Genomic DNA, 24,635 nt, shown 5'->3' with positions numbered 1-24,635 from the left:
CTCACAAAGAATGAAAGGAAAACTAAGTAATTATTGGAGATACAAGAACATAACTTGCTCATTTTATCCCATTTCTAGCTCAGAAACCCAGCACTACAGACAGCAGCAATTGAAGACACTCCAATTAGGATAAAGCTGCCACATTTAGTACTGTTTTCACCACAGTTTCACTTCAACCTGCTCTGAGCAGGTCTTTAGACCAGATGATCCTGCAGAAGCCTTGTCTATCTCAGGACGTGCATTCATTGTTACTTCCAGGAAAGATGAACTAGTACTGGAAACATGATGAAAAGGGGAAAAGGTCCAGGTAATGCACAGAAGGCAAAAAGAGCTCTCTACTTTAAAAGGTGACCTTCATTACTGTCAAAAACAAACAGCAAAGTGTCCCATTATACCTGTTCTTACACCAAAGTTTAATTTTCCTGCTAGTGATCTGCCAAAGGAGAGAATAGCGTAGTGACAAAAATTCCATGAGATGTAAGAGATATTATTCACCACTGCCAAGGTCCTGCCAACAACAGGTGAAAAATCAATATAGCAGGAGATCTCACCCGCAGCATAGATGGCTGCAAGGTTACACATATTGGGAGATGTAGTCTGTCCTCCCTGCACACACTGCTGGGCTCTCCATTACTGGAACCATCCAACACTTGGACCACATTCTTGGGGACGGCTCAGCCTGCTCAATGCACAGAGTGAGTCAGGAAAATAAAAATAAAAAACTGTTTAACTGTAATTAAAAAAATGAAAATATTAAAAATATCAAAACACTATTGTAGAAATTGAATGCACAACGCCACCCTGGATTCTGGACACCCTATCACAAAAAAAAGAGGTAGATAAATAAAAAAAGGACAGAGAAAGACAGGGGAAATATGACTGTCATATAGAGGAGTTTATTAAAAAAGAGATTTGAAATGTTAGAAGACTGTTTAGATTACAGAGAGTTGGTGCGTAAGAGAGAAAAGTTGTATGCAACAACAAAAAAAAAAAACCTCCCATACCTATTTCCAACTATCAAAAACCCACAAATAATAGGGCATTCCACAAAACAACCATTTTTAAGTTGGGTTTTTTTACATCCCATTTTGCACAATACAGAATTAACCACTGACACTCACTGTCAGAGGATAAAGAAGCCAAGAGCTTAATGGAATTCAGAAAGGTTTTAGATATTTATGATAAAACAACCATACCTGATTTTATATGAAGCTTTTCATCTCTAAAAGTGCTTTTACAAAGCTCTTTACAAAACTCAAGACTGCTATTCTCCATTTTACAGACTCATAAGAACATTATAGGTAATAAAATGTCTAAAGGGCTTTAAACACTATTGCTCAAAGCATCAAGACAAAAATTACCCTACTGTCTGGCCACAATGAGACAATGCAAACAGGGTGCATTATTAAAACATCTAGAGAACCTATTTGGTGTACCCAGCTCCCAAATTCTAGTTAAACCTTCTGCTGAGGTCAACCTGTTTCCAAGAGTCCTACATATTCACTAAATTACCTGCCATTCGAAGGACTTGTGACATTGATGATGAACTCTTGCTTTCTTTCCACAGAACAAAAGAACTGCTGCTTATGGCCTTTCATATTAAGCCTTTGGGATGCTGGGAAGAAACTTGTGGCACACAGTGGGTGGAAGCATCCAAAGCATATTTGATGTCAGCCATCCTGGACAAGAGCACTCTTCCAGAAATGCCTGCAGTAGGAGAAGATTGGAAGAGCCAGGCTGCCGTTTGGACTCCCTACAGAGGGAAAAGAGGATGTCATCACCTCTGCGGTGGGGTATCCCCAAAACACAGTTAGGTGGGGAGAAAAGATAAGTCAGAGAATATAGGAAAGAAATCTGATCATAATCCTTTTCTCTTCCACCCCCGATAATGACAGGGCCATATGCATGGGACTAGTAAAACGGTAGAAACAGCTTTAGATAACTACAAGAACAGCACAAACCAGAGAAAAATTAAAAGATGTTCACCTCAATTTAACACAGTGAGAAACTGAAATCAGTGGCCACGCCAAAAGATCTGTAAAGATGCTTAGGAAGGATACAGCTACTGGTGATGTGAATAGGGTACTTGGGTGCTTTAAAAACAGCAATACAAAACATAAAACCCATTTCAGTGACAGTGTAGTTATGTCTAAGGGGCTGTTATCACCTCTTTCAACTAATCTGAATAAGCATACAGTAAATATAAACTACTACAGCCTTCACTGACACTAGGAGCCTGGTAATCTAACTGACTGGCAGCATCACACAACTCTAAATGGAATTGTTATTGCCTGCTTTTTGTATTATCTTTCCTACTTACCTTTTACAAAAGCTCATTCCTAGGCACACTAGATATTTGCCATTCAGATGCTTCTTTATACCAATAATAACTGATCATACTGCTGATGATGGATAGACCACACCTTTGGAATTGGAATAAGTCCTGGTGCAATGTACCTTACTATCTAATAATTCATTATTTGTGTGAGTTGTGAATAACTTAGTAAGATCCTTCAGAAATTCTGGCACAACAGTTGGTTGCAGGTGGGACAGAAAGGAAGAAAGAGAGCTTATAGTTTGGAAAGGATTAAGGATGGAGATGATCCTCCTGACTAAAGTGACAACTTCTCAGTTTCATAAACACAGAAACAAGGAGTCACACAACTAGCAGGATGGCCAGTAAACACGGTACTACTGGAATACAGATGATGGGCCTACAGATAGCTGAAATCTAGTGTGGGTGCTGTGGCCTTGTACCAGTGCTAGAGGTAGCTGAAATTAAAGCAAGCATATTTCATAATTTGTGCAAAACTTCCCTGGAGATCATAACGGACTCTTCCAAACCTAGGCCAACACATTTCATGCTGAATAGATATGCAAGCTTACACTCAGAGAGCCATCAGGACCCTGAATTTCCACATACAAGCACATACAAGTGCTGACATCCTACCTGTGCCACACATACTCCCAAGTCTTCCTGCTAAAACCCCTATTCACAATTTGGTTTGTATAGGTGAGTGAAGGCTGGCCCAGCAACAAACCACAAGTGTGAGATGCCACTTGGTTCAGGAAATATTTTTACACTAGGTTGAGGCCCACCCCTTTGGCCAGTCAAGCCTCAAGTCTCCCCAAGCTGCTCTGGAGAGTAGGAAGCAGTGTTTCTGAACTGCAGGGCAAAGCACCAGCAGTCACCTTGCTGAACCCTGCCCTTGCTGGCTGGTGCATGCACAACCAGCACCAATCGCCTGCTTGTGTTCCATCTTCATTTTACTCCAAGCTTCGGTCATTTGTGCTCTGATTCTCTCTCATTACTGACGACCTTGCTGTAATGAGTTTTAATCTGCCTCGTATTAATTAGAAACATTTTCATTAGCCAGCTCAATTTTAGGTAAATAGCTAATAGAAGCAACTGAGCTGCAATTAGTTATCTGTGGGGCAGTTCAGGATAAAAATCAGAAGACAGCAGCTGTTTCCCCTCTAGACACCTCTGTGATACAATGCACTGTTCTGTGTAAGTCTCCTGAGCCAGGAAAACAAGGAGCACAGGGAAGGGCTGGGCAGAGACAAAGGGAAAATAACATGCTAAAATAACTGGGCTGTAGAACTTCTGTGTCTGTAGCAGGAATCTGAGAGTCAACATAAGTTCCCTACACCCACAGACTTTACCTCCGGTGAACAAGGTTCTGCTCTTGAGGTTGTTTTACCCTGTGACTGTTCAAGAGGTCCTTCACACAGGCTCTGTTGTGGGGAATGTACATTATCATGAATGATTACTTAAACATGAGGATGAGATCACATTTGCCCAAGACAGAAGAATCAGAACCGTGTATATACAAATATATAGTACTTGTAAAGACAGCAGGTTCATAAAAGTCCATTCAGTGCCTTGTTGTCCTGATAGCTGATACACAAATAGATCTGTGCTGTGCTTCACTGCAGAGAACCCAAGGAGGATAGAAAGTAATTCAACAGCGTGTCTGCAGAAGGCACAGACATTCACAGAAGCCACAATGAAATGAGGGACATGTTTCAATCCATTGATCACAGAGCCTGCAGCTCCACGGAGGCAGGTGAAATGATAATAAATTTGGCACAGCACCTCTCAAAATCTGGCTAACAAAATTAATTCACTTCAGCTGGGATCAAACCACATGGGATGCCATGAAAACAAGCTGAGTACTGTAAAGACATCATCTTATCTACTAAACATTGTGTTTAGCTGGGGGGGGGGGGGGCTCTTACACCTTTCCATCAGTCCTAGGAAGTCCTGTTTCATTTGCTGTTTTCAGTTGTAAGCAACAGTATCAACCAAGATGTATAACACTCAGAAGTGTTCCCTAAACAGGAGCTGCTAACACACTCTGCAGAAACCGCATGCTATTGACAGAACAGCAAAGAGATGATGTCGTGAAGTAAAAATTACCTGAAGGGAGAACACTCCCCAGACAACTATTTCCACGTAAGAAGACTGTGGAAAGGCAGTAGCATGGGAAGTGAGGGCTGGTTTTGGGCCATGGAGAGGTTGAGGGAAGAGCTTAAACAAGGCCACAGTAGCAATTAGCTGTCACTGAAGCTCATACAGATGTAGCTACACTTTCAAAGCTAAGTGAAGAATCCTAGATCTCCAGGAATGGAGATGTGACAGCCTCTTCCCTGAGTTCCCACACTCCATCCTGCAATAAAACAGAGCTGGAAAAGCCATGAACTCCACAGGAAGCTACAACATGCAGAAGACAGACTGAAAGGCACACTGAAAAGTAAGTTTTATGAGGATGGATGGCCCAAGCACCATTGAGAAAGCTCAGCTAAGTCTCATCTAGTTCAGCTGAGGGTCCAGACAGGGTAGCTTCACAGTCTGCTCTCCTACTGTGGGTAAGCAGAAAGTAGGAAGCACAGAGGCAGCTGCTGCAGCTGGAGGGGAGAAATCATCACATCCACTTTGTCAACGCTGAAGAATCTGGGCTGGCATTCTTCTCTTCCCAACAGTCGAGTCCCACCCTACCAGCTGCACGTCACAGCTGACCTCCAGTCAGGACCTATCTGAGTCAACGTCAGCCGATTAAATCGTGCAACAGCAGCTTCTCCCCCTTGTACATATGTAACTTCTGTCCTGGCAGGTCACTTCAATAGCCAGGGGAGCAGAGCAAGCCAGCTCCCTCTCTTACAGCCATGCAGACACACACCAGCATTCACCTTGGTGACAAGACCCCAGATTTTTACTGCAGTGTCTCTAAAGAGAATACAGCCCCTTACCAAACTGACAGAGGCAGATTCCTTCCCCCTTCTTTAATCTGAGAAGCTCTGACCCTTAAAGTACAGACCTCTTCCCACAGGAACAGGATGCCTGAAGAGGAAAGAGACAGTAACACATGAAATACCTACGAGTGATTAAATTGGATTGACGAGGAAGTCAGGAAAGATAACAACCGTCGGATTACGCTGTCAATTCCAAAAAACTGCAGTGACTGTCAAAGTACCACATCCAACAGAGAAAGTGGCTGCAGAGCCAGTAAGTCATCACCAACGGCAAAGTGCGGTTCTACGATCATAAAACTGCCTATGTTAAAAAAGGAAAAAAAAAACACAAGGAATGTCCCTTTATTACTCAGCAGATCTGTTCCCTTCTGGGTATCCATCAGAATTGCTGACTTCAGTGAAAAAAAATATATAAATAACTCCAGCTTTTCCATCTAGTTGATACCACACAGCTCCGCACCAAGAAAGGCAGCTGGTGTTTATTAGCATCCCATCAATGTCACCAGTATGGGAGACTGAGCTGGTGTGTCTTCTGATTCATACACAAGAGAGTAGTTAAATTGCAATTAGACGGTCCAATCCTTTCTTGCAGCCACTCCTGTGCTTTCTCATTGAAAACAACAGGTTTCTGCAGGCGTCAGTGGAAGCAGAATTTGGATAAAACACGCTTATGTAGGTGCCAGTAAAGGTAGTACTTGGTCTACTGAATCCTTATGGCTGCTAGGAACACAGGGAAAAGGGAGAACCTATATTGACTATGAGAGTGCTGCTTTAAAATAACATGAGATAGCAATTCAATGAAGCAAAACACAAATATCTGACATAGCACCAAACCAAGATGAACAAAAGGAGAGCCCAGGTCAGGCCATGTTACCCTGAGTAGATTACTCACAGCAGTGAGAAATACAGGAATGTCAGTCCTCCTCCTCCAAGCATTGACAGAATGGTTCAGACACAGAGAGGCAAAGTGCCTCAATTCCCTCTACTACAGGAAAGTAGACATGTTTGGGCCACATCACAACAGCTCCCAGAGAGTATACCTTAAGAGTAATTTGGAGCAAGTAGTCTGCAACTTTCAGGGGGACACAAGCATGCTGGCAACAGTTGAGTTGGAACTCAACCAGGACATTAGTTTGGCCTCCCTGACACAGAAAACCCTTAGTGGCAATAAAGCAGTCCAGATAATGACTTAATGTCTTGTTCTAAATTCCATAAAATTCACAAGTCCAGAATTCTTCACTTCAAGCCTTCATGATGCTGCTCAACCATGACCGAGACAGAAGACATTGGTCCAACACCAACGATGAAGACATCCCCTCCATATGGCAATGTCTCCACTCTAGTCATTTTGGCACATAATGCTGGGAAACTGAAAGCTCAATAAAAGCAAGCTTGGAAACCCATTCTGTACTCTGGTCCTAGTTTTTCAAATCTCCCATCTCTAAGAAAAAATCTGTTGGTTTACAGAGAAGCATGTGTTTCTAGTACTTATATGGGAGCTGTTAGATTTTACTACTCAGTTGCCTGAAAGAAAAAAAAAGAAATCCCCTCTGTTGGCCGATTAATCTGTCATAACGAGATTCTTCATAATTAGTTTGTCCCTAACCATCTTGCTTTGTAATGGTAGCAAGAGAATATTTCAGGAATGGCAATTACCTCTGGTGTCAAGATGATGAGGAAAACAAATGTTCAACCATCAACAAAATGCAGTGCCTTTTCCACTCCCACCTGATGGTGGGTGACAGCACTGCACATCAGAATTACAGTGCGGGTAATTACTAGGCACGTTGCTTTTGAGAATTCATTTCCCCTCTTGAGAAGAAATTTGTTGAGCAATGCAGGTGAAAGGAGGGGCATCTGTCACTGGGATGAGGGTCCTGTGGGTAAACAGTCTTACCAATACATAGCTTCTTTAATTCACTATAATATATATATTATATGTCCAATAATTATAAGCAGTGAACACTATTTAAAGGAACTTTCTTTTATTAGCTACACATACATCCCACCATTTCTAAGATTACGCAAAAGGACAGAGCTTGACCTCTTTATTGTTTCTTTATTTAAATTTAGTATCCTTCAAATAAAATTCACGCCTGCATTAGTTGCTTCATCCATACTAATAGGAAATACAGTGGGTTTCTAGCCTATTTGTAAATACAAGAGCTCCTCGGGCAGTGAGCTCACTGGTTTTCAGCATATTGTGGAACTTGACATCTGACTGTCTCCGGAGTGAGATTTACAGGAATGAAACTAAGGCACACACACTGTGGAGCTCATCTTCTCAGATGAGGACTAATTTTTGCCAAAGTTGGGAATCCTACTCCCAGAGGGGGACTGGGAAGGGGAAGCCTGTTGGTCTGGCTGCCATTGACACAAATGTGCAAAGCCTGGAGAGCTGTCCTGCCTGGGTTCGGCAGTGTATCCTCCCAGCACTTGGGTCTCTGTTCTCAGAAAATTAGGATTGTGGCAAGTCTTTCCTACATGAGTTACCAAGGAATGCAAGGCCAGGTGGGGTAAGCCTATATCCAATCTGCCAGCAGGGCAGAGGCTAGGCAGGTGGCAGCCAGGGCTGAGGCATCAGTGGGCAGAGGTAAGAGCAGAGCTGGAACAGGCAGGAAGCTGATTCAGGCCTGGTCCAGGATGGCAGTAGAAGTAAACAGAGTGCTTAGCTGTGTAGGGCCAGTGTAGGAAGATGTATGCATTCACATGGAGATACACCAGGAGAGATGCATGCATGAAGCTGCTTCGGCATGCATTCTACTCAGTACTTAATCACATCACCAAACACTTGCTACCCTAAAATCAAAACATAAGTTTAAAAGAATCAAACATCACCCTTGCTTCTGGTACAGATTTAGTCTGCTTTGGGAAGAGTGGAAGTCAAGGAACGTTACAGAGGATACAACCCTGCCAGTCAGGGCAGCAAGAACTGGTATTGCTCTTGGGAGCCCCTCACATGCATCACATTGAAGTCATCTCTTGTCTTCAAGCACACAGTCCTGAACTAGTATCAGCTCAGAGTGAAGAAAGTGCAGTTCCAGCTAACAGCCTTGCTGTTTCTCAAATCCCATCACTCAGGAGCCATCAGCCAAATTTAACATTTCCCAGTCAAGAATCACCATTCTGCATATTGGCACAAAATAACTCCCAATTCAGACTGACACAGCAAAACATCAGCTTACTGCAAGAAATAAAAGCAGGGATGTTGTCCTGGAGAGGAAGTAGAGAGACATAACAGGTGACACCAGGGCATTGCAGAGATGAAACAGCTCCTGCTGAGCTCAAGAAATGCCCGGCTGTGCTGCCTCACTGCGAATGCAAAGGAAAGGGCCCGAGGGAGAAAAGCTTATCTTCCCTACTTCTCTTCACACAACAGTTCTAGGATAAACAAAGCCTGCTGCCCTTCAGCAGTTCTGTAAAAAACAACTTGTGTTCAGAAAAGCCCTACAATAACAAACAGGCTGCACAGAGTTCACAGGCAACTCAAAATGAGTACATTTTCAAACAAAGACTGCACAGGCAGTAAAGATATTTTAAGAGACAGGTTTTTTTGAAAAGCAATTCTGCTAGTGACCTTTTCAGTGAATTTACCTCTAAATTCAACAAAACTAGCAACATAGTAAATGGATTCAAGCTTGGCAGAAGGCATTTCATGAAATACTGGGCAGGTTCATATATGTACAAGCTTACATGCAAATTATTTGTTAAAGTGGAGCTCGGAACAGAGTGGAGGGCTTACAAAGACGACCCTTGTTTATCTGCTGGCTGTGGCCCTCTTCCATGTCATGTCAGCTCAGTACACAGACAAAAACAAGTTGTTACTGGTGTCAGAGCTGCCAAAATTATGCTACTGCAGAGGAAGGAGCAGTAAGCTGCTCTGAATGGTGCACTATCAGCAGAACTTGCAGCCACTGAGATAGAACTCTCAAGCCAAAAAAGATACAAGTAAACAAAAAACCCAACGAAAATAAAGACACCCCAAGCCAGGTCTACAGGACCAAAAGTAGGCTTAACTAATGTAGCAGTGAATGTGATTATCATCTTGGATTAACCCTTCCAAATCCATCTTTGAACCTTTGACTCTGTTCAAAAATAACTCCTTTACTGTAAGGACTCCCACCTGAACAAACTGGCACATGTCTACAGGCAAACAGATGAGCCTATCCAAATGTACAAAAATGCACATTTCTAGGCAGGGCACCTAAACACTAGTAAATAAAGCAATGGGTAGCTTTAAAACCTGAACAATACTTTTTGGTTTATTCCTAGAACTAAATCATCAAATACTCCAGTTCAAGAATAACATAGTTTCCTTTTTTCCTTGTCCACAGGGTTTCCTCAGGCCTGATGGAGTTGTGCCCTGGGACATGAGATGGAAGAACATGGAAGTTCCTTTCAGAGACACCTTTCCCTCAAGTATGCAAACAATGTAGCCCCCACATATTTTAAAAGGATTTGCCTGGAACCATCTAAGATGCCTCCCACATTGCAAATAAGTTCAGAGGAGTGTTTGCAAGACACCACCCACCACAGCAATTCCCTCACCACCGATTTAACTGGCTAAATGAAGACACTTGCTTGACAGGTAAGGTAATTGTGAGCTGGCCTCCAGCACATTCTTTTATCAGATCCACTTTGGGGAGAATGTGATAAGGTCACTGCTTTAGCAGAGAAAATCTACAATATTTAGTCCTCCTCTGAAATTCCAATATGGACTGATACTTGAAATATCCTCTACATGCCACCTATTCTCTTCACCCCTGGTTTTACATCTAATTTGTACTCCTAATTTGGAGTCTTTCAAGATAGTATTTCACTGCAACCTAACTACAAGAACCTTAGAAAATGGAACAGAATCCTCAGTATAGGTCTTGCTAAGGACTCAAAGGGCAAACAAAACAACACTTCAGAAGTCCACTCTGACATTGCAATTATTTGTCTCTATCCCCAAATGAAACTTTAAGGAATCTATTTTTCCTATCCTCAGATAAGATTATTTTTACTCACAAGCCAGCTTCTTCCTGTTCTTAGAACAGATTAAACACCAGCTACCTGTCAGGTCTACTGATTTTACACGTGGCCTCCAACAACCATATGGGCCATTCCCTTAAAAGTTGGACTCAATTATCTGTGTGGGTCCCTCCCAACTCAGAATATTCTGTTTCTGTGTTCTGTGAACCCTATAAACTGGTCAGTGGTCCAAAGCTACACAGCCCTTCACTAAGAAAACATCCCTAATCAGAGCATGATCCAATGTCAATGGGATCAGTGTTAAGTCACTTACAGTGGCATCCTAAATAATTTCTGATTTTGTCTCCTTCCCTCTTTACACAAACCTTCAGCCTCTGAGAAATCCCATGTTTGGGTCTATTTGCACCATTCAAATCCAGGGTGAAAACCTAGGCAAATCAACCACGACCATGAGCTCTTCAGGGAAGATACCATCTCTTGCCATACCTCTTGACTTTGCACTGCTGAGCATTCATTTCACACTTGGACCCAAGGCATAGTCCAAACACTAAATAAAACCTGATTATTTCTCTATTTGTTCCTTTTATATTGTTTCTTATGATGCAAACTCCTTGAAGCCTGCATTCTCTCAGGCCTTACCAATGGTTTCCCCACTCTACCAGATGAGATGTTCTTCAGATACTACTCTGGTTACTATGTACCTCTTCAGCAGCTCTACGGAAGCAATGTGATGACGTCCTCAGGGATTCAAATGAAAAGGGACAGCCCCACCTGGAGGAGAGACAGCTAAAGGCTCCCCAGGCATACTGTGACACTCCTGCTGGGAAGCTGAGAGACTGCTCAGGCAAGCTGAGTGCGTGACAATCCACACTTATGCTCCTGGAGCAAAGCACTTCAGGGACAAGCATGCACAGCCAGCAAAAGAAATGCAATAAATGAGGCACTGCCTTCTTACCCTCACTTCTCTCCTTCCTCCTTCAAAAATGTCACAGTAGATGGGCCATTTCTCCAAATAAATCACTGCAGATGACTGAAGAACATCTAGTTTCATAGCCAAAGATCCCACAAAAATGGACCTTTTTAATGCTACAAAATTAAAACTTAGAGATGCTACGGCCAGAGCATTCAGCTGACACCACTCAAAGCACAAGGAGGAAAAGGAAGTGTCTTATAATTACAAGATTTATTTTACAGCTTGTTATGTTTTCAGTGTAAAGCTTTCATGCTTTATGTGTTGGCAGGAAGTTTGGTAGACAGCAGTGCTCAAATGTAGAGTCATCAAGCGACCAGCTGGCCCTGGTAGTGGCTTTTTTAGACTGCATTAGTGTTGACCATGCCTTTTAGATGAAGAGATATCCTGGGGAGCACATAATAGGGCAACCAAACATGATCAGCTCAGGGACTGTGGATGGGCTCTGAAGCTCTTCACCTCTCTATTACTGGTTCCCATTTAGTTTGGTGACAGAAAGTCACTGCCACCTAATGGCTATTTCGTATCTCAAAAGAAAGTTCATTTGTTTGTCACCTCAGTTCACCAGAGGCTGAAGCACAAGTAGATCCACCACAGCACAGACTGGCTGTGGTGAACAGCCCACAGTCCCCACTCACAGTTGCCTTTTTGAAGGAATGCCATGGAGAGTTCCTGACGACTTCTCTCTGCAGATGCAGTCCACTTCCATCAGGAAGAAACTATTTTAGGACATCACTTAATATTTAAGGCATATAGTGTTACTGAATCACAAGGGCAGGCCAAAGACACAGACTATTTCATTGGTCTGAACTACCCAGAAATTGTAGATTATTTTTGAAAACACACACACATGTACATTCATTCCTCTTTTTCCCAAGATCCTTCAACTGTGCAACTTCACTGTGAGACAAAGCTCATTTTGAAAATACCCACTTCACTGTGAGAAGTAAACATAGAAAAGCCAGGAAGAGCCTCCAAGGAGCAAGAAATCGCATTCTATATAATGATGGCACAAGGTTACGCTTTCCAAATATTTGCCCAGGTACTGACAGCCCAATAACCATAAGTTTGAATGAGGAGAACATCCTCATTCTGCTCTCAAAAGGAGGACATTTAATTAACCTCCCCAAATGGCTTGTCCCTGACAAAGCAATTTTGTAGCCAACTAAGTTAATTCAAGAATGGATTTCCACTGTCTTCTGAGATACCTTGACCAGAGATCCTTTTTCTCCTTGCTGTCTCCTCTTCATTACAAAAAAAACCCAAAACTCACAGCAGTAACCTTTTGTCTTACAGAGGAAAACAACAAAAAGATGTTCTGCTCAGATTTTCAACTGTAGCCACTTGTGCCAAAATCTGCAAGACAACTGACCCATTGCAACCCTCTTACTACATTGACAACTCAGAATTCCATTGATAACAGCCTTTAAACAAACTGCATATTGTAACATACCTCAACACAGTAGGATCAACAGAAATTGATGCCAGCAATAAGGAAGTGTCAGCCAAGACATCCAGATGCTACACTGAGAAGAACACTGGAAAAGTCACATGGTAGGCTGACTTGGTACTGAGAAGACAAACACTCTGAAGGGCCAACAATCATTGAGGGAGAGGAATGCATGGAAGCCTTCTATACAATAAAATGTTTTGTTGAGAAAACAATAAGTAAGGAAATGGCACTGAGCAGGCTGCCCTCCTTCTTCCTCTGGCCCAGTGCAAGCAGGAGTAGAACTTAAAATAAATGCCCAAGCTTACATGTGCAAAGATGTCCAAAATAATTTAATGAAACAGGCATGAAATGAAGAAAGGTCATACCTCCCCTAACACTCCTGATATTAGACCTACAGACATACGATGTCTTGGAGCCAACCATAGCTACCACTGCCTTTGACATCAGTACACTGGCAGTACCATCATATGCAGGAAAAGGGCCCACATTCCAGGAAAGGACCCCTAACTTAGGAGAAAGATTGAGTTTCCAATGTGGTTGGGCCATCAGTTGTGAAATGAAGCAACCATTGGGAAGGACAAAAGCCCTAGCACATAAACAGGCTCATCTCTGCCTCAGGCAGGGGCAGGAGTTAAAAATTGCTGCTGCTGAGGGACAGCAATGTGTGCCATCTGTAAAGTGGGTTCTCGTATCTCCTAGTTGACAGGAGATCCAGGGAGAGGCAAACTAACCTCAGGACACACAGTGAATTCCCATATACTGCCTGCCACCTCATGGAAAGCAGTAAAACACTCCCCATCTGCTGGCCATAAAAAAAGTGCTGGGAACTGAGGGGCTTAGAGTATTAGCATCCAAAGTGGTCCACAAGGGACAGAAATACATAGTAAAATTGAAGATAATTCCTTGGAGCTAAGCAGGAACCTGGCTAAAAGTCCCTGGGGAAGCCATTTCCTTCTTAATCTGCTTTGCATTTAATTGTTCCTAATGACTATGTCCCTGTTTGGCCCCAGTAGGCTCAGGGAATGGTGCTGCCACCGAACCTTCCCATCTTTCATGCAAGGCCACAGTAATTTAGAGACCCCAGTTTAATATCTCACTGGGAATGCATGGAGAACAAGTTAAGCATTATTTGCACTGGAGTAGCATCACCAGTATGCTCAGTACGAGGAGATGATCCACAGAAAAAGTGTTTTTCCACTTCCAGCTGCAAGTACATCACAGACATATATGCACCTGTACCCCAACACTGGAGACAGAGGCACAAAAATCGGATTCAGACTTCTTGGCAGTCCGATGGTCACCAGATCTCACACTCTCACACACATACAGATATATCCTGCCTCACAGAGTCTCTCTTCTAGGCACAGCACCAAAACTGCATCTGGAAATCAGCAGCTAATTCATACACATGCTTAAAAGAAAATTACAAACTCTTGGTATATATAGAGCAGGTTAAGCTGGCCTCATTAGAAGGACAGAAACAAAGAGAGCACAATGAAGGGCTAAGATTACTAGACATCTATCCAGGACAGAAGCTAGTAGAAGCAACATCTGGATAAGTACTGTTAAAACACAACATTTACTTGGGTGGAGCATTCATACCCTCTTGGCCCTATCCAGTGACTGATCTTAAGTGAGGTAACTTCTTACAAGTCATTCTGAAGTAGTACAAGACCAAAAAAATCAGCTGCCACAAAGGTTAAAAGAGCTGTGAGGTGGTAAAGATTTGGTTGCCATCCACTTAAAACTGCACTGAGATAAACAGTTTGGTGTGCAATTGCCCAGGTCCAAAGCATCTCCCATGCCAAACTGATGCTCCACTAGCACAGGTTCTATAGGCACGTTGCTGAAGAACCCACAAGTGCTGTTCCTGCCAAGCTCAGTGGTGGCACTCCATAACACCTATCACAGCAGGACCGGCCTCCACTGGTCAATGAGTTTCACCAACTCATGCTATGACTCTGCCAAGTTCCTGTCTCCTGCTCATGCCCCTAGCTGAAGGCTAGTGCCGGCCAGGCTGGCATGCTGTGCTTGCCACTGGCTCTGTCACATGCAGGAGTTGACTAGTCCTGGCTGCCAAGCATGGTGGCCACAAATCTGTGCAATGCTAGGAAACAAGGCCCTTTCTGGCTGCTTGGGGTGTGGATTGACAGATCATCAAAACCTGCATAACAGAGGTTAATGAAACCATGGAGATACAAGGCAAAAGGTGAGGAATTTTCAACAGTTGCTGCAAATTCTGCCAAATTATAAGCTGTCCACAATACTGATAACTCCACAACTTGGCTGTTGCTCAAGTGAGCTACACGCAGTCCTTCTGCAAACCAGGTTTCAAAGGTTCAGGACAGAGACCTGGGCAGATGGACAGTGAAGCTCCAGACCCCAACACACCTATACCCAGTTTATGCCAGGGCATCAGTACCACCCACTGGGGATGGGTGGGGATGGGGAGCTACATTAGAACAGCTTAGCATCTTTAGACTGCAGAGGATGAGAACAAGCCCAAGGAAGCCATTCTGTAAACCTTTCCAGATACACTAAGACCATACTGATGATGTGTGTTTTCTGCCAGAGATACACTAAAGCATGCTGGAGTCCAATGTCACCGATTTCTATCTTACTCAAGGCTATTTCCAGCTTTATAGTCAGTCCCTCCAACCTAAGAATCCCTGGAGAGCACCACTCCATGCATTATATCCAGCCACATCAGTGGCCTAAATCCTACCTGGACCAAGAAGAAAAACGAGGCTAAAGACCTTACTTCAAACACACTATGCAGACTGGCCTAATTTGGCACAAGCTCTATTTCCCACTCCAAAGAAGCCTTGAACTGGAATAGCAGAGAAACCCTGGCTAATATACATCACAAGCACTCAACTAAAACTGGGTGTCATTCACAGCTCAACAAACTATAGGGCTATAAGCTGGAATAAAAGGTGCAGCACAAGACTTGAGAGGAGCAGTGGGGGTGCTTGTCTTCCTTCTCATTGGAAATGCTTTTGTTATTATTGTTAATTACTGATATCAAAACACAACAGTGTGTTTTGCAATGAGATGTATACCTCTTTGCACAATTTCCTCAGAGATATGCAAGTCTGATTCATCTCCATTATCTTCTTTTCAACACACTCCTGTTACTTAAACCAGTCAGCCTTCATGTTATGGTGATTACCAAACAATATGCAGAATCAGAAAGCACTGCTAGGCCACTTTCAGCAGCTGACCATCACACAACCAATCTGGGCAGCAGAGATCTGGCAGCAGAGCCCAAATGCATACACCAAGGACTTGAGTCTCTACTGGACTTAAGTGAGCACTGGATGCATATGGCTAATTTTGACAAAGGACCTTCTTCACTGGCCAGTGCTAGTCCTGCAAGATGCTGATCTAACATGGGCCTATTATCTAATATTGTTGTTAACAATTTGGTAGAAAGCATATTGAGTTATTAAGCTGACAGCATTACAGCAACACACCTGTGCCTTGCAGTTTCCAAGGAATGCAGTTCAGTGCTATTACCCACCTGTGATTTGAGGAATTCATACTCCTCTGATCCGTATGGGACACTCCGAAGAGAGGTGAGGTAGTCAAAGGTGATAACTGCTGTCTGCAAATGAAACCAGAAATGCTGAGCAAGCTCTGCAGTTATCAAAACAATAAGACTTCTGTTAAGAGCATGCATGTACCCAAGGCTTCAAAGTTCGGGCTCCACAGTATAGCAACAGACTCATTAATAAATTAAATGAAAATACTTTAATTTTAATGAACACTTATAAAAAGAAGTGCAGGGGCCTCAATGATATGTAGCTATATGTAAGCAACACTTGACACTCCTACACCATCTTCTATTTGAGATGCTCGAAGCATTTTCCTAACCTCTGTAAAGCACCTTGCACAGCAGACTCACACCTTCAGTCAGCCATCTGGGGCTTCCACAGTAAGGTCTGCTGCTAGTAACAGAGGCCATCCAGACTGTTTGTGCCCCATCAGTTATCCCACACTTGACAGTTCCAAACTGCTAACTCCTAACCAGCTTGCTCTGGGTAGAGGCTCAGCAGGAAACAGAGTGACTAAAAACAAACTCAGATTAGCACAAGCAGCAGTACTTTTGGGGATGTTCTTCTGCACAAAGGACTATAAGGCCAAAGGGTCGAATACCCAACTACAAAACCAGGATATGGGATCCAGCTCAAATCTGTTAGTTAGACATTCCCACAGACACTGGAATTTTATTCTTAAGTGCCTTAATGATTTCTGAAAACAGATCTAGGGTATTTCATAAATCCTATCACTAAAGCTCCTCTCTTCCCACAGTCAGAACATCAGTGAATGGGAGAGAAACATATATGTCGTGTTTGGAGGGAGAGAAGGGAATGTACACCTAGAGAAGCCTGTCCATTAATGTGCCATTTGAACTTCAAGATCCTTACCATGAAAAACCATTTGCAAAACTCTCACTGAAAGTCAGTTTTCCTCAAATCTCCCTATTGAAGGGGTAGCATTCCATTCTGGCACAGGACACTAACCCCACCTTTCACCATAAACATGCCCAGGAAGGGCACAAAGTACAGTCAACGTATCATGAAAGATGGGGAGGAAAGGGAAGCAAACCTGTTTTGAGACAAAGCCAGCAGAACTGACAATAGGGAAAGAGTCAGAAGCTCAGAAATGCATCCAAGAGTGGACCAAGCTGGGAATCAGTAACAAACAGACACACTCCCTCCTTGTGGAGCTTAGGTTTCTCAATGTTTCCTGTTTTCCAAATTGTAAACTGAACACAGCAATTTTTTTTTCCTGGCTTTTCAAGCTCTCTTGCCCCTGGTGAAGTCAGGAGCTGCACAGCTACAGTTGAGACCACTCAGAAGAAAAATTTTTCAAAGCATCTTCAAAGAACAACTTTGAAGTGGAGGGAGGTTTGAATCAGTCTTGCATGAAGGCTTGAGTTGGTTCTTATTTTATCTCTGGTCCACAAGGGTAATTATCACCTCCAACTCAAAAAGAAGCAGCTAACAGATTGGCCTGTATTACAGAGGAAGAGGGAATTAATTAAGCAGTTGCTAATTACACTGTAATCTTAAACACTAAATTAATATTATGATGATCCTGATAGGCAACTCTGACATTGCCAAATCCCTCCCAGTGTCTAGCTACTGCACAGAATGTTCCTTCCACATAACCAAAACAACTGGTATACTCTCAAAGGATAGGGCAAATGCACAACAGCTCTGCCAGGTTTCTAATTTTACCAGAATACAGAAACGCTCTGCAGCGTGATGCTGCCCACACCACTGACTTCTTTCTCATCCAAGACTAGTGCTGTCATTCATGTTACAATGTGAGACTGAAGCTCAGAGTTATAAAAAGATATACAAAATCAACCAATCCCTCCCTTTCCAAATGCCAGATTACTTTAACTGAGCTTGCATCCTGCCCAGTGTTAAATACCCTATTTGGTATCAATGAATTCTCAACCCTGTACACTCTTCCACTGCTCCTAAATCTATCCTCAGATCTTACCAAGTCATGACACAATGCTCCCCCTGAATAGTTGTCTACCATACACAGTCAGTTACCTAAACAGAGGCTTAAAAAGAAATGTTCTGCTTGTGAGCTTCATCAAGTTTCTTATGGAGTCTGCAAAGAACTACTGAACCAACATGCTTAAAATACAACTAGACTCAAATCTCTCCAATCAAACTCAGATGAAATCTGTCCAGAGTCTCATAGTTGTACATCAGGTTCCTTGATCCTTATGTGTTCTTTTCTCTAGGCTTCTCTTTTGTTTTGTTTGCCTCACTGTAACTTGTCTTAACGTTTTGTGTCTGCTGCTGCTGAACTCACTAGCTCTTAAGAATTGCAGTTTCTTCATCAGTCTGCTTTAGCCTGGCTATGGTTCAATGACAGAATCAAGCATCCAGGTAAAAAGCCAGGGCAGGGCTGGATTGAAGAACAGATACTTTAGGTCCATGTAGATGTCACCAGTATCCAATATCCAAAAATCACTTGTTTGCTTGCTACAGAGATTTATCTTTCATTTGCAAAAAGAATAATCCCAAAGCTGAGCTTCTTAGAAGTAAACACGTCTGCTCTCTTGACTTCACCCGGTCCATGACTAAGGAATGACAGCAATTTAGGCTGTCTGTGCTCAGAAGAAAGCTGATTTCCAACTGTCCAACAATGAGCAGGGAAGGCAGAGGTCTCTGGTGCAGCAAGACTAAAGACTCTATCAGAAGCAACTCAAACACATGCAGTCATACATACCAGAGGAAAGAGAACTCAGAAAGAGACAGAACATTCTTTTTTAAAAGTATACACACAGATTTAAACACATGCTGCCATCAACCTACAGAAGACTGAGCACTGGTAACTTGGTTTTGGGGTCACTGCTTGCAGCTATGGGTGCAGAACCCTCTAATGCATTTAAGAGCAGGACCAGTGAAGCGCTTCACAGCCAATGACCTGTGACCTCCCTGAAGGCAGAGAACATGAAAGTCAGGCATGTGATTTGCCACTATCTAAAGCAAAGAATATTTCCTTTCCCCTACTTCCTATTCTTCAGGAAAGTAATCTCTCACCATCACTCAAAACACCCACCAACTGCACAGGCTCATCACTGGAACTTCTCACTTATTTTTGTCTTAAATAGTAGATTACCACAAAAACAGTGGCTTTAGAAAGACTGAGAAACACTAGTCAAGCAAACAGAACTCAAGAACACATTGGAGAACCCAAACACCCTGAGTAACAGATTCTCCTCCAGCAATAAGAAGCTGCATTCCCTCTCCATGCCTCAGTGTCCTGTGCTTTAAAAGGGAAAGAGCTTCTCCCTGCTACCAGGCAGCACTACCTTATGGTCAGGGACAGAGCTGGAAGCTTAGTACTTGTTAAGTAAGAAGGAAAGATTACAGTTTGCATTTCTGCCTTCACCCTTTCAAAATAAACATTCATTTTTCACAACAGTTTATGATGCTGCACGCACATGGCACCTGAGCCAACCCACAGAGCTTGTTTTTCATTGCATCTGCCCTCAGGAGCTGACTCCTTGTAAAGCTCATTAACGAAGTGCTTAAAAGTCACAGAAAACGCAGACAGACAGCTGCTTACCACTGGGGGTCTGTAAATGATGGAGATTGTGGCCTGAAGTGACAGATGTATAACGCAAGTGAGGTACAAGGAGACTGATACCCCCTCCAGAGTCTCTGCTCTCCATGTTCCTGGCTGTTCATGGATTCATCAATGAACATCATCAAGGAGAAGGCAGCAGTCTCCATTCCCAGTTTTCTGAGAAGTATCAGTGATGCTAGGCACATATAGCATTCATTTCACACATCTGGAAACCACTCCAATCTCAGATGTATGTAACCACCCATCCTCACTTGACTCTCGCTTTGAGAATGATCCTCAAAACACCAGTTCTTCTCTCCCCAAATCTTATACCAAGGGTCATAGGGCAATGGTTACCCTTGTTTATCAATGCAACCAGGATACTTATAACAAAATGTAAAAATGGCACATGCAGAGAAGAGGGTTTGAATTAAATCACTTTTAAAATGCAGCAGGACACTGCACCAGGGCAACTGACCTTGAAGGGTGGCTGGTGAAAATGTGGGCCCAAAATGAGCCCTTGCTCTGAAGATCCCACCCTATCCAGGCAAGCCAAGACAGCTCTCTGCAGCTCAATATGTCCATTTTTCTCTTTCCAAAAGGTGCAAACAACAGCTGTATTCCTTACATGCTTTCACCTCCTTTCTCCCCACTGCACAAAGAACCTGAAGAGCTCCCCACAGACATTCTGATTTCCTAAGCCAGCTGCCAAATGAAAATGCAGACAGGGAATGCAGAAAATTCCGAGTTCTTGTGGACTCCAATTCCCTTACCCATCTAGGAATCTTCCTGCACATTGCTAGGGTAGAACTTACTGTGGCAATGGCTCGGCCCACACGAACAACTCCAAAATCATTAGGATCCAGGAACTTGTTTCCATACAGATAGATGCCAGAAGCAGCTGCTGTCAATGAGGCAAATTTCAAGGCCCTTAGTGCCATGACTGATGAACCCTGCTGAGACACAAAACAGCAACTGTAACATCTGATGAATACATAGTGATCTGATGCCTACAGCCCCAGAGGACCTGACAATCCAAGTTTTAATTGTTCCTTTCCTAATGACACATTGCTAGCACTGCCCCCAGCCAAGAGCTCAAGCAATCACCCAGCAACTGAGAGTGTTGCTCATTGCTATTCCTAACTCAACAGTGTCTATAGGCCACAAATCCAGAAGTAACTCACTGCTAGGCCTTGCATCTGTGCAATGAAACATTACTTCAGGATCCCAAAGGCTTTTCAAGGAGACACAACAGGTGCAGAGAGAAGAAAGCATGAGATCAACAAAAGTCAATTCTGATCCTATCAACAGGCATTTCTTCAACACAAGTTTTTGAAGATATCACAGTGTAGGCAGATTTTAAGGGGACAACAGAAGATATACAAAAACATGTTTTAAGAATTCCTGCAACATCAAGAACACCCAAAGCTTGTCAGAAACTCTGCCAGGCTAGTTCTGAAAGTTCCACACCAATGATGAGTGGTCTAGGAAGAGGCAATCCATCCCAGAAGGTTGCATGCCACTCCAGCAGTTGGTGCCAGACAACCACAGAGATTGCAGGGGATGAGGAACCTAATCAGAGGGACCAAGTGAGATTTGTTTTCTCATTATCACTATCCCATTCAAGTGCCAAACAGGGAATTACCAGCAGAACAGTCATCTGCAGGAATCTACAGCCTATTCCTAGCTCTGTCACAGGCCCAATACAGGCCTGGGGTAAGACACTTCTCAGCCACTTTTTTCCTGTGAGACAAGGGTGGGGAATGAACACATTTCCCACACTAAGCACTCCGGATCACTACATTCATTGTTTATGGAATATAAAGTAGCATAAGCATATAACTCATTACATGCTAATATATATATTTTCCATTTCTTTATGTAACCGTTGAGGACTCAGATATGAAAAAAAAAAATCAATTAATTAGATACCTCTTTCTTTCCTTTCCCTATGGCTGGTATTGGACAAAAAGTATGATTGACCATTCCTTCTGCTTCTACTACAAATCAAAATGTATTGTCACTTCTCTGCAAGCTCTCAAGAGCACCCTTGACACAGTGCAGGCTCTTACCCCATCAACATGGAGTCTACTAATCCTCCCACTCCTAGGCTTGACTGAGAAACTTGCCTACTTCTCATTGTGAAGCTTTAGCAGGGTCAGTCTGGCTTGTGCCTTTTCTCTTGGAAGCCTTGTAACCAAAAAACACATTCAGTGACACAGGTCAAGTCTTTCAAAAACAGTTCACAAGAACACAATCAGCAAAATAAGCTAATATAACACAAGAGACCTTTGTACATGAACCTTAGCTAAACTTTATTATTTCCTTTTATTTCCTTACAAACCCTAGGTAATTGTGAGGCAGAAAAGCTGAGACACATTCTGTCGGTGCCTGTCAGAGCTGCTTGCAGCAACCCAGTTCTTTCTCCTGTCAGAAAGAGTACTGGCTGACCAGGACTCCTCTGAACCTACAGTCAAACTCGACAGAAAATAAACCTGGGCTCTTGACTGCAGCCAAATGTACACACACTTCACAAATACAAAAGTTGCCCTGCTTCCCCTGCCTCACTGGAATTCTAGAAAGTTTGGGGTTTCTTTCATCAGGACCAATGTTTTTTTGTACAGAGATCTCTTGTATCCTCTGTCATCTTCAAAAGTCATTTTTTGCAAAGTGTTTTAATTAAACCATTTGTGCTTCTTGTACATTTCTGTAAAATTTCAAAAAGTGAAAGGTGCAATGACATTTTCTTAATGGAAAAGATGTCTCTCTTTTTCATTATTTTTTCCTTCACTTTCTCAATTACTAAAAGAACATTTTATTGAAAGCAGGATGCAGGTCCATCTGTTCTTGCATCTTATTCCTACCTGAAGCTATAATCTGCAGTTTGTTACATCACATCTATTGCCATACCCGCCAGCTGTACGTCACGAACAGAAGATGGGAATTTTAGGAAGCAAATAAACATGAAGTGAAGCTGAATTCTTCAGCAAGAAAGTTCCTGCTTTCATGCTTAACATGTTGTAGCAATAAAAAGGGAATAATTAAAACCCCTCCAATACAAGGTACAGAAATAGAATTCTCTGAAGTAAATTGTATTTCAAAGTTTTGCATAAGGTATAGAGGAACCTTTTCCATGCAAATGAGCCATTACGACACCCCTAGGGATATCTTAAGGGCCCTGTCAGCTGTGAAACAAGCCTTGGGATGTCGTTATTAAGCCCTGCGTTGACAGATCACCTCCAGCTGTTTTTTCACCTAGGCGAGGTGGTTTCTTTGACTTTCACACAATTTGGCGCACCTAAGCGTCCCTCGCGTTTACAGCTAGCTTCTGTTCCCACCAGGGGCAGCCGGGACGGGCCGGCTCCCTGCCGGAGCCCCGAAGGTGACCCTACGGCCACTGCCCAGGCCCGGGGAGCGGCGGCGAGGACAGCGGGGACCCAGGGCCGCCCAAAGCCGCGGCCAGGCCGCTCCGGGCCCCGAGCCCGCGTCCGCGCCGCGCCCGAGAGCAGTCCGTGAAGGACAGAGGGGCAGGCGCCGCCGCTCTTGGCTCTCCTTCAGGCCGGGCCGGCTCTCCCGGAGCAGCGTCCGCGCCCCGCGCCGCTCCCGCCTCCACGAACAGCCCCGGCCTCGCCGAGCCCTGCGACAACCGGGTCCCCGCCGCCGGGGCCGCAGCTGCGGGCGGCATTCGCCGCTGGGGCGCGGAGTCCCCGCAGGGCCAAGGCGGCCGCGGGGCCTGAGGGCGGGAGCGCCGGGACGCTCCGCCGGCGTTCGGAGCGGCACTTACCGACCGCCTCAGCGGCACTTCAACTCGCGCGCGCCCCACGCCGCTCCCCCCTCCGCCTCGCACACGGTACGGCCCCGGCCCGCGCGGCACGCCGGGAAACGTAGTCTGCGGGCGCGGCCGCTCGGAGGGGCGGGGGCGCGGTGGGACTTCAAGGGGCGGCCCGTGGGCGAGACCACGGGGGACTAGCGGGGGGAGCCCAGGGGACGGCGCTGCGCTTCGACGGCTCCTGGGCTGCGCTGGGCCGTCAGCCCTTGCTGCGGGGAAGGGCGCAGTCTGCACCCCGGATTGCAGGATTGCAACCTCCTCCCGTTCGGTAACTACCGGGTAATGCAATCCCCCTTTGTCACTGGTGCTCCCAGAAAACCCATCTTCTGCTCTCTTAAAAAAAAAAATTAACATTTAAATTAAATTTCACATTCTATTTCACAGAATCAGGTCGGTTGGAAAATAAGATTGAGTCCAATCTATGACCTAACCCTACCTTGTCAATTAGGCCATGGCACTAAGTGCCACATACAGTTTTTCTTGAACACCTCCAGGGACAGTGGCACCACCACCTCCCCAGGCAACCCATTCCAATGTTTAATCACCCTTTCAGTGAAGAACTTCTTCCTAATGTCCAGCCTAAACCTCCCCTTCCGCAGCTTGTGTCCTCTTTGCTAAGCTTTGCTAAAAAAAACCTGCTATTGCTGGTTGCCTGGGAGAAGGTGCCAACCCTCACCTGGCTACAGCCTCCTTTCAGGTAGTTCTAGAGAGTAATAAGGTCTCCCCTGAGCCTCCTCCTCTCCAGGCTAAACAAGCCCAGCTCCTTCAGCTACTCCTCACAGGGCTTGTGCTCCAGAGCCTTCCCTAGTCCAGGCAGACAATATCCAGAGCCCTCCCCTCATATACCAAGCAGGTCCCCTAGTCCTAAAAGGAAATCAGGTTGGTCGGGCTAGGCCTGCCCCTCCAAAATCCATGCTGGCTGGGTCTGATCACTTAGGCATCTCTTTTTCTGGCTGAATAGGTTTTTCATCCAAAACCCTGTGAAAAAGTGTTATAAAGGTAATTTAACCACCTTCTCCCTGGCTGTGGGACAATGGTGTGTTAAATAT

At 44.0% G+C, this 24,635-nt stretch overlaps 1 protein-coding gene across 7 annotated transcripts in view; it reads right to left on the bottom strand.

Annotated features, from left to right (window-relative positions):
* The window catches only part of ADCK1 (aarF domain containing kinase 1), a 72,269-nt gene extending 48,634 nt beyond the window's left edge, over positions 1-23,635 (bottom strand). For 2 of the 7 annotated variants that reach the window (XM_056493628.1, XM_056493634.1), the window contains exons 1-3: positions 23,542-23,625; positions 20,573-20,713; positions 16,177-16,260 (exon numbers count right to left, since the gene is read on the bottom strand). In XM_056493628.1, coding sequence (XP_056349603.1) covers positions 16,177-16,260; positions 20,573-20,698 — 210 coding nt within the window. In that variant the 5' untranslated portion in view covers positions 20,699-20,713; positions 23,542-23,625. Of the gene's footprint in view, positions 1-16,176; positions 16,261-20,572; positions 20,714-21,829; positions 21,948-23,541 lie in introns of those variants that run through there. The other 5 variants (XM_056493629.1, XM_056493630.1, XM_056493632.1 and 2 more) reach the window with 5 other exon arrangements.
* Positions 23,636-24,635: the final 1,000 nt, after the last annotated feature.

This window comes from Oenanthe melanoleuca, chromosome 5 (assembly GCF_029582105.1).
Source record: "Oenanthe melanoleuca isolate GR-GAL-2019-014 chromosome 5, OMel1.0, whole genome shotgun sequence".
Taxonomy (NCBI): domain Eukaryota; kingdom Metazoa; phylum Chordata; class Aves; order Passeriformes; family Muscicapidae; genus Oenanthe; species Oenanthe melanoleuca.
The sequence above is the reverse complement of the archived record's forward strand: the minus strand, read 5'-3'. Positions and strand labels throughout refer to the sequence as shown.